The sequence below is a fragment of the Theobroma umbraticum genome, unplaced genomic scaffold (genome assembly GCF_002168275.2).
Source record: "Theobroma umbraticum cultivar Fairchild unplaced genomic scaffold, ASM216827v3 scaffold_130.0, whole genome shotgun sequence".
NCBI classification, from domain to species: Eukaryota; Viridiplantae; Streptophyta; class Magnoliopsida; order Malvales; family Malvaceae; genus Theobroma; species Theobroma umbraticum.
Window position 1 is genome coordinate 6,795,871 of NW_018397264.1, and position 13,998 is coordinate 6,809,868.

At 35.4% G+C, this 13,998-nt stretch overlaps 2 protein-coding genes across 2 annotated transcripts; one reads left to right on the plus strand and one right to left on the minus strand.

The window, feature by feature from the left end:
• Nucleotides 1-774: 774 nt before the first annotated feature.
• LOC110421207 (Zinc finger C-x8-C-x5-C-x3-H type family protein) lies at nt 775-6,414 on the minus strand. Its single transcript, XM_021434727.2, is given in 8 exon segments — nt 775-1,538; nt 1,540-1,883; nt 4,302-4,607; nt 4,696-5,013; nt 5,098-5,217; nt 5,449-5,514; nt 5,775-5,920; nt 6,032-6,414. Coding segments are annotated over 8 exon segments (1,422 nt in total). The 5' UTR covers nt 6,102-6,414; the 3' UTR covers nt 775-1,486.
• Nucleotides 6,415-11,298: 4,884 nt separating this feature from the next.
• On the plus strand, nt 11,299-13,967 carry LOC110421911 (transcription termination factor MTERF8, chloroplastic-like). Its single transcript, XM_021435641.2, has 2 exons — nt 11,299-13,625; nt 13,766-13,967. The coding sequence occupies exon 1, from the start codon at nt 11,951-11,953 to the stop codon at nt 13,115-13,117; it is 1,167 nt and encodes a 388-aa protein (XP_021291316.1). The 5' UTR covers nt 11,299-11,950; the 3' UTR covers nt 13,118-13,625; nt 13,766-13,967.
• The last annotated feature ends 31 nt before the right edge of the window (nt 13,968-13,998 follow it).

Below are 13,998 nucleotides of genomic sequence, written 5' to 3' on the forward strand. Positions count from 1 at the left end.
AAATCCATGAATCCACACTCCACCAAGTCAGAAACTTAATTATAGCTAGCTAGGTATAGTAGATTGATGAGTTCATGATAATAAACTTGATGCAGCAGGCACATCATGAACATGAATAATAACTTGTTTTCTTTATACCAAACAGCTAAAAAGGTTAACGTAGAAGGTTGACAATTAAACTTCACTGTCCCTAGACACAACAGCATAGAGCACCTCATCTTGCACATTTGCAAGGATTACTTTTGCTGATTGCTGGAGAAATTCTTAACGGCAAGGGGGGCCTGTTTGTTTGCTTCAACGTACAGAACTGGCCCTAGATGTAGTGCTTGGCAATCGGTTTTGTTTTATCATCAAGCCAAATCGTGCTACTTCCTGCTGCTGCTTCCTTTTACGAGGAAAGTTAAAACAGATAGAGCCCTTTGCTCTCTTTTTTTTCTTGTTTTCTTTCTCATTGCCCAATTTGGGAACCTTTGTAAAGTGACCAGATTCAGAAAAGTATCATGATCTTCTGCACCAAAGGAGAAATCCATGGTGGCGGACAACTTGACCACATCAGAGGAAATTGTAGAGAGCTAAGGAAATCAAATGGAACTAAGTTGAAGAAACTGAAGATCACAGTTAAAAATGCTGTTCACATTGGGGAAAATGCTGTCATTTCTAGAGGATAGTGATCACTTGCACAAGCAATATTCACAACTAAATGTTCTCTTGCCTGAAATTTTGGAACATGTAAATGAAGCTGTGATAAAAAGAAGTAAAATCTTGAGGACAAAATGATAATGAAATTGAAGTGACCATGGACATTTATTACAGTCAGGAGTAATTCTCATATATTCGTATATCATAATAAATTTATCGAACGTTGTCAAGCATTTCCATTGTCACAACATAATTATGTATCTAATCCCACATATAGTCACATTTTGATGCCTCCTTGGAGTTCTCTTTGATTACTTCTCTTCTTCACAACAACCCCTGATAAAAAAAGTGGGGGAACAAGAACGCCTTCAAGTTCCTTTCTAAGGTTGAATTGGAAATTTGTTCCCAAATTGAAAACAAAAATCTAAGAATGATGGACATGAACACACAGTTGATGTAAAAAGGAAGAATGCTGTGGGACCGATCTTTTGTTTCGGAAAAAGATCAGACCATAAACAAACGCAACAGACTCCAAAAATTGGATGGGTTGACACAGATCTCCCTTGTGTAACTGCAGGTTCTTCAATGGTTATTCAAAAGCAAGGTGTATGGGGTTTGCTAAACTTTTTAGGGTTTGGCCATGGGCTTATTGAAGATGGAAGAGATGGCCCTATGAAGATTATATGAACACAGAGATGATCAGAACTGCTGTGTGCTAGACCCGAATCGTGGAACCATGATAATAAAGAAATGAAGCCTCCTATTTTTGAAGACTTGCACAAAAAATAATGTTTTGGTTCATGACCTTGATCAAAAAAAGGGGATTGAGGCAGTTGCTTCTCTTGTCTTAGCTTGAAGTGCGCCCCTCAGTGCTGCTGCTGCCACTGCCAGTAGAAGAGGACAGAACTCTGACTAGACTGTTGTATGCTTGACTGAGGAATAGGTGCACCTTCAGAGAAAACTGAACCAACTGATTCACTCAATGTGCTCACTGATGAAGACATTACAGCTGTAGCAGGGTCCTTGCTGGACCCCGAAATAAGATCTGGTCGTAACTCCGAAGATGAGGATGATGGAGCTAGAGTACCAATTGTAGATCCAACAGGATAGGGTGCAACAGGCATATCAGCAAGGGAAGATGCAGATGGACTATAACTTAAGGTTCCCGTAGGATGATCAAATTTGCAAGCAGCTCCAAACTTGCAGACTCCACGTTGTGAATAATGAGAGCAAGGTGGTGCACCCTGATTTCATTAAGAAAAACACACAAATAAATACATGTACAATAACTTACCAGGAAATGACTCAAGTTAATATATGCATGATTACTGCAACAAAAAACCATAAGGGTCACAGCTGAAAATTCTCCAAGTGGTGGAAAAGACTCGACATATAGAAATGGCAGGTTTAGAAAATGATAAAAATATTGAGGCCAAAGGACAAATATGATAACAGAACAAACAAATGCAGGACAAAAGAAAACTACAAATTCACAAGAAGTTCAAGTTCCCAGTAGAGAGTTCCTGCTATGAGCATAATTTTGCAATTGAGCATGAAGCTTATGATAACCATCAGTAGCACTGAAAACTGTATTTTAATTAGAAGTCCCGAGAGAGAGCATCATTTGTTCAATAATGCTTTCCACAGATGACAACCAAAGATCAACCAGACTTAACTTACTTTTCTCATTCAACTGTATTCATGCTCTTGAAAATAGTTTGGAGAGGAAATAAAAGAGTGTGAAGATAACATGGATAGGTCCTATCACAAATATATGTTGCATGGCTAAAGCACTAAAAAGAAACCATAGAATAAAACATAATCAGACATTCATGTAAGAAGATGACAGCAAGTCTGAAAATTAACCAGCCGGGTTGTTTGAAAAGTCAACAGAATGACATCAAGAATGAAAGCTGATACACCAGAAGCAGCACAGCCAACCACAAGAAATTGAAATAAATGGGATATGGAACATGAATAAATAAATAAAACTATGCAATCATAATTTTGTGGTATCTCAGCAAGCTTTGTTCCATGATATATAGGTTACAGTTTCAAGCATATAACCTCACTCAGAGAGAAGACATTCCAATTCAATGCAGTCATTTCACTAAGATAGTGAAGTAAGCCTATTTTTTACTATATTTAGATAAAAGTAAGAAGAAGGCCTTAGCTCATGCAGATTTAAAATTTTCTTCCAATCCTAAGATTCTTCTTCAGCCAGTCACTATAACCAACAATTAAGCTCTCCATCATAAACCCTGCAACCAAGCTAGCTTCCAAGGCATGACCATAATTGAGGATAAGACTGTTTTCCGCATCTTGTTCTGACCACATTCACCTACGCCACATATCTAGCCACCTTGATTAACTTATCATTTTAGCTTGTTCTGAATTCCAAGATAGAAATTGCTTGAAAAACTTAAAAGATAAAAACTCAGGTGTTTCCATGTACAAATTATCAAAATCCCTCCATCATCCCAACTAAAATGTGAAAAAAACACTCATCAAGACCTTAAATTACTTGGTCAAGGAGTAGTACTTACCATTATTCCTCATCCCAACAGTCCTGGAGATTTATGCTGAAATTAGGAATTAACACATCAAACATCATCTGGAACTTTATAACAACACATCAACTTGTGCAGTTGACAGAACAATTATGGTCAAAAGAACTACTGAATCAACATCTATAAATTACCTAAAATCCAACTCTAGGTTACAAGACCTTTAATGTTTACAGAGCTTGCATAATCTACCCTAGAAAATTGAGAATCACAAACTCAACCCCAGATATGTTCTATCCTTCATAGCAAATCAATAAATGCATGAAAGATCACACCATGGAGGATTAAGATTTGTACTTTCTTGTAAATTATGTTAAAACGCACTATGAAAAAAAGGAATAGAAAAGTAGGAACCCGGGCAAGTCCAAGATCAAGAACAGAAAAAGAGAACAATCTTCATGTTTCAATAATCAACAAGATAATTCATTAAAGTCACGTAATCTACACATTCACCATGTAAAAGTATTTTCATCAAACATGCTTACATAAGTCTAGGCAAAAAAGTGCCAGGAAATCCTACATTGGCTAAAAAAAATCTACAGGTTCATGCAAACAATGAAGGATGGCACATAAATCTATAAAACAACAACAGAAATTCACACCAGAATGACGTTCTTTAAGTTCACAAGTGACATGTGATAACAATGTATTGATCCAAGTCAAGAACACTTCAAAATAATAGTTGTGGGCTCGAAGCATCCGAACAAACACAGAAATTAAGCTAGAAGTGCTCTCAAAAAATGCAAATCAACTTTCGGATTCAGTAACAGGTTAAGAGTTCAATCAGCCACACATATAACTAAAAGAGATTCTAATGTTTGTATGACCTCATATGTAAACCTTTAAAGGGGTTGAAAACTCAGAGAAGACTGGGGGGAAGCAGAACAGGTTCCTAGAACCAAGAATTGGTACAAGAAGATGTTTGTCATGCTCAGACACCTTAAGCATTACAAAATTGAGTGGAGAACAAAAGTCTGATAGCTTCTTATAAAACTCTGATTCATGCTGACCAGTTGTAAGGTTCAAGCATTATCAAATCTAAATCCAGTCTTGTATAAAACATCACATTAATAGGACATTTTACGAATTGCTTACTGGACGAAGAGGAAGACCAAGAGGGCCGAGGATGACATCTGGCTTTGGTGCAATCACTTCTGGTGGATGATGATATCTACAGGAGGAACCAAATTTACAATCACCTGTTTTCATATAATACTGACATTCTGGTTGGCCAGGTCTCTCTGGAAATGACTGCTCCTTCTGACTACTACTTGAAGGACCAACACTAGTAGGTACAGGTTGATAAGGTCCAGTATAGGCAGGTGCTGAAGGAGATAATGGAGTTACCCCAAAAATTGAGCTTGATCCAACAGTGGGTTGAGTACCAGGGCTGACAGGTGCCTGCACCAGGTGCATTAGCAACCTCAAACATAAAAATAATAAAATGTAACCACCATTGAGGGAACTGAATAAAGTTTAATTAACGTACCATATAGGGATTCCAACTTGGAACAGAAACCATGCCTGGGGGAAGCAGCAAGGGACCATAGGGGCTTTGCATATATGAGCCTGGCATCAGGGGAGGCCTTGCCATTACAACTCCATATTGTTGAGAGGAAGGGCCAGATGGGGACTGCACTGTGGAATATAACGCAGGTGCAGGAACTGGTGTTGGTACAGATGCAACTGGAGGAGCTGGAGATGGTGCTGGAACCTGTGCAGCAGGTGGTGCAGGATGATGGAATTTACATGATGCACCAAACTTACACTGCCCCGTCTTCACATAGTAAGAACACTCCTTTTCACCCTGTTTTACAGTATTGCTCAATTATTAAGCGAACTTGACAACATGTATCTAAAAGATTAAGTGCCAATGTCAAGTGATACAAACCGGACGTAACGGGTATCCATAATAATTTAGTAGCACAGGGCTAACAGAACCACCTCCCTGCTTGGGATGATGGTACTTACAGGAAACACCAAATTTACATGTCCCTGTCCTCATATAATACTGCAAATCAATTAAAAAGGAAACCATAATCAACACAAAAAGTAACTTGCCATATTTCCTAAACTGTCAAACCAAACAGAATCTATTCACCGAAAATACAAGACCTAACTCTATCCTTAAACATAAAATGAAGTGACATAATTTAGCCAATGCACATTGTTGAAATCTACCATTTCAGCATACATATCTCGATCTTTTCAAACATTTAAGAAACAATCTAATAAAAAGTACCTGACAAACTGGCTGGCCCACTCTCTCCGGATACTCCCCCACACCACCTCTTCCAGCTCCCATAACCTAAGGCAATCATCATCATCATCATCACATTTCTTTCACCAAACAAAACCAATGAACATCAAAGTTTTTCCAAAATCAAAATAACCAATTACACTAGATCTTAATGCAGTAACCAAAAACTGTCCATTTTTACCCTAAAATTCGAAACCCCATCAATCCAAAGACCATGATCAAACAAAAAAACCAATCAAAACCCTTCCGGAAACACTAAGTCAGATAAAAAAACAAAGAAGAATTAGATCATATTACGGATTGCTTACCGCGGCACGGTCACGTGGATGATTGAATCGACACCTTGAGCCGTAACCGCAAAACCCAGTCCTCAAATAGTAAATACAATCAGCTTCTTCGGGTCGCTCCGGGTACGATTCCGGGCCACCTCCTAATCCCAACCGCCAAACCGGCTCTACATTTCAAACAAAAACCCCGTATCACATCCCACATTACACAAAAGGAAAATAAAAACAAATCCAAAAACCCCCCACATCCCAAAACAAAAGTTGGAAGTCCTCTTTACCTTCGAGCCCCGTTTCGGGTCCCGGAGCTGTCCATTCCGGTTGCGGATCGGACTCTGGGCCCCGCTCCATTTAACGTACGGCCAACAACCCAAACAACCCAAACAACCAATTGTAATCCGATCAAATGGGTGTCTCTGTGTGTGTCTATGTCTTCCTCTCTAGAGAGAGAAAGCAGAACACAATAAGCAACAAAAAAAACTAAGAGAGAGAAAGCCAAAAAAAAACAGAAATCTCTCTCTCTCTCTCTTCCCCTTCTCTTCCTTCTTTCTTACACTCAACCAAAAAAACCCCAACTGTTTTGTCTGTTGTTTTTCGGGTTTTGTTGTTTGGTTTGGTTTCTCTCTCTCTCTCTCTCTCTCTTAACTCCCTCTCTCTCTCTCTCTCTCTCTCCGCTTGAGTCCTCAAATCATTTGCTGTTGTTTGATCTGTCTTTCCCTTTTTTATTAAGGCGTCGGTTTATATACGCGCCAAATAGAGGGAAAAAGAATTAGCTAAAATAAATAAAAAAAAAAGAGGTTAATTATTTTAATCAACTGACTATGTTACTTACATTAATCAAAGTGATTTCAAAATGACAGATATCTCCTTGTACTAAGAGGATCTCTCTGTCGGGAAGAGGGTAAAATGGTCATAAAAGGTAATAATAATGAGATTTAGTTGAATTAATTAATAATCTAGTGTGGCTGACTGTATTAAAGTGTGGTAAGTTGGTTTGTGTAACGTGGCCAAAAAAAGGAAAAGGAAGATATCCTTAAACACAGAAAAAGGTGCTGAATAAACTTAACACTTAGATTAGCCATCATGTTTGGTCTTTGTACTTCCCCTTTTCAATATTTTTTTCCCTTTGCCTATTGTTTTTACTTTTAAATATATTTATTTTTATCAATTAAGATATACACTCTAACTCGATAACTTATTTGATAAAATAATCCAATCATCCAATTAGAGTTGAATGAAAAAAAATTATTTCGATTTTACATAACTAATAAAAAACATGTGCACATTTTAATGAATATATTTTTATTCTTATTTGATCTAACGTGATGCAAGATTTAAATGATCGAATCAAATTATTTGGGAATAATTAATATATATTTGTAAGTTATTTGAAACGTGTGTTACATGCCTCTTCAAAAATTTAAAAAAAAAAAAACAAAACATTAATTAATTAATTAGAAACAAGTTTTAACCAAAATTAGGATCCCATTGAAAAAAACACTAAAGCATGGGAAGAATCTTGCTCTATTGAGCAAATCATTCCCTTAATTTTATTACTAAGGCAAAATCTTGGTTTTGGTTCTCTAGCTGTTTGCATTTGGTTGATTATTTAGGGGGGTATTAAATTAAAATTACTATTTAATTAACATATTAATTTTGGAATAATAAAAGAAAAGTGGGGCATATGTCGAAAAAAGTTTTTCTTTTCCTTCATTTTTTTGGTTTATAATGTGAACTTTTTAACTTGGAAGTGTAAGGAAAAAATGGGGTTGATAATGACACCTATGAGGGTAACACTTTTTAGATGAACCAACCATGGTTCAACACGTGTTCCATATAAGACCTTTCTTGCACAGGCAGTTTAACGTCAGACTTGCTTTCCTTACGCGCTGATTTGTAGAGCGTGAAAAGTGGAAAGTCAAGATCATGCAATTTTTTTTTTTTCATTTTGTTAAAAGCAGGATCCATTGAAATGGACAAAATATTATTTTAATGTAAGAGGGAATGATAATAGTAATTGTCATGGATTTACTTGAATTTTACTATAAGGGAATCTTATGAATTGTGAGTGTTAAGAATTTTTGGTTAGAAAATTATTAAAGGTAGTTTGTTTATTCTAAAAAGAATTTGACTCAAATTATATAGACTAATTAATGTGATTTTAATTTAGTTATATACTTGTTTAAATTAAGTTGGGTCTACTCAATTTCATCTAGAAAAATATTGAAATTTTACCAAAAATTAAAAAAAAAAAGAAAATTAGCCTTTTTAATGTAACAAGAAAGTCAAAGCTCAGGTTCAAAAAGGACCTTTTTGTCAAAATTTAGGTGGCTTTGCTGAAAGAAAATGGGATAAAAGTTGAAAGAAAAAAAAAAAGGAGTTGTGAGTGCTGACAATCGCCTAGCTGGAGCGTGGGCATGATTTCCAAGTCTGTTAAAAACCAGAAGCTAGTAAACATCTTGTGAAGGTCGTTTCAGTTTGGAAAAAAATCTATTTAATGGTTTAAACCTCGCAAAACCAACGGCTGAGATCTTCGTTCTCCTCAAAAACCGACGGTTAAGATCGCTTTCACGTCATCAATCCGGCAGGAAACCGAACCGGGAATGAGCGGGAGGAGTAGTAGGTAAGAAGTCTATAAATGCACAATTGCACTGTACAAATAGAAAACCCAAGATAACCGGACGCAGGCGGTGGGAGAGAGGGGAGGTAGGGAAGGACAGTCACCGGAGCAAGCGGTAGTCAAGTGGAAAGTACTTTTTGTTTGACTTGGACAAGTTTTGGCCACATGTGGGCACTTTTTAAGATTTGATGCATTGCTCTGGTGACCGTATCTTATCAACTAAATGTCGGCGAGGTTGAATTGATGGGTTTTTTTGGAAAAAAATTATTAAAATTATATTTTTTTATTTTTAAATTAAAATTCGAGAATTTTAGATTAAAAATTATCATTTTAAATAACATAAATCGATTCATTATAATTTTAATCATTACGATATTCTTCAATCATATGAATAATTCAATATAAATATATAAAAAAGTGACAATATTCATACGGCATTGTTTTAATAAAAAGATGAAAATTTTAAAAATTATTCCTATATTACGATTTGAATTCAAAATTATGTCAAACGGATATAATATTTATTAAAATTTTATTTTAAACATGTTTCACATAAAAAAAAAGTATAAAAATTTGACCGATTTCAAATACTGATGAGGTGACCAATTTTGATAAAGTAAATTAAGATAAGATGTTTCATTCTAATTGAGGTAAATAAGTACAAAAAAGTTATTATTAAATATTTTTTTTATAATTGAGAGAGTGAAATTCGAATTTTACTTTTTAAACAGTAAAATTATACACCATTGAACATGTTTATGTAAACAAAGATTTGTATGTTTGTGGTCAGATGCAAGCAATCTTTGTCATAATTTATTGGTAGCAAAGATGTTTAAATAATTTAATGCAGGCAGGTACATAAGACATGCTAAAATGGGCCTAAATAAAATACTGTAGGGATTCATGGCCCCCTCTAAAATCTTTCAAAAAATCCATCACTTTTGTTACCTCCTGTTCAAACACATAAAGTGCTTACCTTAAAGGTTTCTATGACCACTACATGTGAAATCTATGGTCACCTATCATTCTATATTAGATCCTCTAAGCTATCATTTTAGAAAGAATATCTCTAGCCACAAAATTCAAATTTAAAAGAAAAATTTAGGTGTTTTCTTTTATATTAAGTTTGGGATTTCAAATTTTTATATCGACGTAAATAAATTTTTTTATGACGGATGGTTAATTTAATCAAAATTATATTTATTATTTTTTATGTCAATACCAATTAAGTATAAAATTTTAATTAAAGAAAATATAAAAACTAAAACTTATTTAAATTCTTGAATAATTTAAAATTTATTTTGAATTTAAGTTTACTTATTAAATTCTAAAAGTCAAAATATCTTATTGAAAATGTGCTGAGCAAAGTATTTTTTATTAGACATGCTTTCTATTCCATGATGATTAATTATGTACTGCGGCCCAAAGGTGACAAAATCATGAGCTAATCTGTCAATCCTTATTTATTTAATTTATTTTTCATTGCATTGGGTATGAATTGTTTGACTTGAGTTTGTTAAGCAAAGATTGGACACTCCCTCGTGAAAAGTAGGGTACAAATTTCCTAAAATTAGTACACAAACAAACATGATGTTTGTTTATGTTTTTTTTAAGGTAAACATCACTTATATATCATTTCATATTCTGTGATTTTTTCCTCAATTAGCACTATATAAATATATATTTTTTCCTTTGATTAGAGCTCTGTGACTAATTTCTGTTCTCATAACAGATTAAGTTATTAATTTTACTTAATAAAATGAACAAAATACATTCAATTCAAAATTGGGTCCTATGTTCACGTTTAAGCTTGTTTTTGTAATTTTAATCAGTAAAATAAACCGTCTAATCCTTATAAGAATAAAAATTATTTTCAAATAAAAATCATATGTTAGTAAAGTTTACCCATATGGGTATGCTTTTTTAATATGAGGAATGGAGCTTAGGAAGACTGGCATTTTTTACCCAATGGTTTGACATTGTATTTGCAATTGAAATTTGTGATGTGAAGTCATTATTACAATTATAAACTCATTACAATTAAGATTTTTAGTCCTAAATTTTATCTTATCTTGTTTAACGTTATATTTGCGAGTAAATTTGGAGTTTAGGATAAATTAATGATTTCAATAACAATTGTGAAATAAGACCTTACTTCATCAACACCCCCCGCCCAAAAAAAAAAAGCAGAATGAAGATATTATGATGGGAAATCCTTATTATAGAAACATTGTCTGTTTTTTCCGTACAAATGCAGTTTTAATTTCGTGGTGGAGTAACACACAATCCTTAGTTGATCGAAAATATTTCATTTGCTGCTGCAATCATGACAGGTTTTATCAGTGGCAGACACAAACAAATTGGAAGGATTAACATGTCACTTTGTCTTGTAAAAATCGTGCATCCCTTCTTTTTTCCCCTGTTTTGTTGTTCATTGAGAAATAGCAGTAGCAAGCAGCAGCTTGTTCATGGCATGCTTCAGGCGCCGAAGCTTTGCATACCACTCATCAAACATCATGTTATCCTTGTTCGGTGGCTGACCCTGACATGACATTTTTGATACCTTTGTTTTCTCGAGAATCTTGTTTTTGTTTTAATTCAAAATATAAATTAAATCAATGGGATTTAAGTCTCCTTGTCTCTCCATGGCTTCATGTTATCATGAAGCCTAATGACCTGGGCATTTTGCACTGTATTAACAAGACAAAGTCCTTAACCAAGAACTCTGTCTGATCCTGAAAAACATAAGGAGTCCAGCAGGCAGGCTGGGCTAAATATGAAAAACCAAAGCCCAATCATAAGTACAAAGGTGTTTTCATGTCTAACCAAATTCAGCCAATGTAAACATGTATGGCATCTTGGGTACCATTTTTTAGCAGAAAAGGTTACTTCTTTATCCCCAGCTCAACCAGATGCTAATGCAAAAATTTCATAAACAAATGGTAAATGACTTACATTTTAATGAATTGCTCAAGTAATGCACTTATCATATGTTAATGCTACCTTTCTGGAATCCATGGCTGTGAGGAGGAAGCCATCCAGCAATTTTGAAGCTATACCATGGGAAACTGCATCCGAATCTTTACGGGGATAAACCACTTTAACTCTCTCAGTCTGTATTGTTATGCATTCCTGTCTGCTACGTTGCCACCCAAATTCAGTTCTTGTCATGAATTTGGCTTTGGTCTGACATTGATCTTCGAATTTGTGACATGGATGAAATCTTACTTTGATTCCGTGCAATTATTCAGTGAAAGAACTTTCTTGATCGTCTAGCTTTTTTCCTTCTGTGTTATTCGCCTACTGAAGCTTCTCATTTTGCCGTTTCACTTTATTTTGAGAATAAGAAAAAGAGCACGATATACATACAAACATATGTAAATTCTTCCTAATAAAAATCACATTAGCTGCTGGATGCCGCTTCTATATCTGTTTTCTGTTAAAGGGTCTCTTTCTTATTTATAAATTTTCCCCTTCTCTTCGCCTCAGATGGATCTGACCTCTCTCTGATACGACAAGGGGTTTTTCCAGCTATAGGTGAGTGACTCTTTCCAATTACCTGAAGTTCATTTCAATTCCCATGTTTTACTTTCTCTCCAGAACTCTTCTCCACCGGCGATGCGCTGTCACAGGCTCAGCCGCTGCCCAAAAACTGTCTTTGGTTCAAAAACTCCCATTTAGCCAATTATCTCCCAAACCCATCTTAGCAAAAGTAAATCAGCACTCATCGGTAATCTCATTCCTGATAAACGCATGCGGGTTGTCTCCAAAATCTGCTCTTTCAGCTTCCAAGAAACTCCATTTTGAAACCTCTGAAAGACCAAACTTGGTCCTTAGTTTTTTCAAGAACCATGGATTCTCACGAACCCAGATCTCAAAAATCATTGGGAGAACTCCGGAATTACTTCTTTACCAGCCTGAGAAAACACTTCTGCCCAAGTTTGAATTTTTTTACTCTAAAGGAATTTCAAGTTCTGACCTTGCTGCACTTGTGTATACTTGTCCTAGAGTTATTGTAACGGGCTTGCAAAGCAAAATAGTCCCTAGTTTCAACTGTCTTGAAGAGCTGCTTAAGTCTAAAGACAAGGCCATTGCTGCCATTAAGCACTTTCCGTTTATTCTTTGTCATGATATTGAAGGCAAAGTTGCCATTTTACGTGATCATGGAGTGCCTGATCCTAATATTGCTCTGTTTGTTAGAAGATGGCCTCATTTATCAATGTCAAATCCAGATAAATTTAACCAGACTGTTGAGGTAGTGAAAGAGATGGGTATTAATCCTTTGAAGTCACAATTTGTTGTAGCAATTGTTGCCGTGAAGAAAATTGGGACGGACGTATGGGAAAGGAAGGTTAATCTTTATAAGAGTTGGGGTTGTTCTGAAGAACAGATTATTGCATCATTTACAAAGTTTCCTTGGTGTATGATAGCATCTGAGAATAAAATTTCTTCCGCAATGGACTTCTTTGTGAACAAAATGGGTTGGAAGGCAAATGCTGTTGTGGAACGTCCAATACTTATTTCCTTGAGCTTGGAAAATAGGATTCTTCCTAGGGCTCCAGTGCTTCAATTTGTGTTATCCAAAGGTTTGCTTGAGGAGAAAGTTTCTAAGGTGGCTTGGATGTTTACATGTCCTGAAAAACGTTTCGTGCGGAAGTGTTTGACTTGGCATAAATATGAGCCTCAGCTATTGCAGCTGTATAGAGGTAAGTTGGATCTTTGTAAGGTGAGAGAAGGATCAATATGAAGGTGAGAGAAGATGCACCACTTGCATAATGTTTACATCATGAACATGATACCCCAACGGACTTCTATTTTCTTTTTGTTATGTAATCACTGCTCCTGAGTGCCTCGGCTGGATGCCAAGAAGTTCATTCTTTGCAATTCGAGAGAAGGAGCAGCATGAAGGATTGAGCAAGCGAGGTGATGCAGAGCTAGCAAAGTGTTTATACTTTACATCATTTTCATCGTCTTTGTTATTGGATACAGTGTTTTTCTCTGACTTGCTTTATTTCAAGTTCAACAGGTTAATAAAAATCTTAGTGAATCTCATTTTGCAGTTTGATTCTCCTATTTCTTGTTTTCATGATTGTAATTTGAAGCAAGAGTTCATCCAGAATGGTAGAAACTCACCTTGTTTCAAGTTCTTATCTGATAGTTTCTATTGAAATCAAGTTCTGTTGAGAAGTACAGATTGCATATACTGATTTGCTGCATCTCATGCTGCCCTGATAAGGATCCAGGTTCATGCCATTGTAAGTTAGCATTCATCTCCCATCAAATTTTACATTGATGTAATCATATCCTTGCCCCTGCTCTTAGATTATCGACCAATTCGTTGACAGTTTATCTTTCCTTGTTACCAATTCATTCTTTCCTTCATTGTTACTTGCAGTTCAGTGCATCTTTAGTGACTTCAGAAAAGTTCCTTAGGAATTTGTGTGCAGCTATGAAGAGAAAACTCCTGAGCCATTAAAGCTATGTGAATTCCCATTTTAATATCCAGATTTTTATTTTCTTGTTAATTTGATTTATAGTTGAATTCTTTGGCTTCACTTGGAATGGAGTTCAAGTTGCAAGCTTTTTCTGATTTTCTTGTTTCTTATGTCGAATTGTTGAATGTGGGAA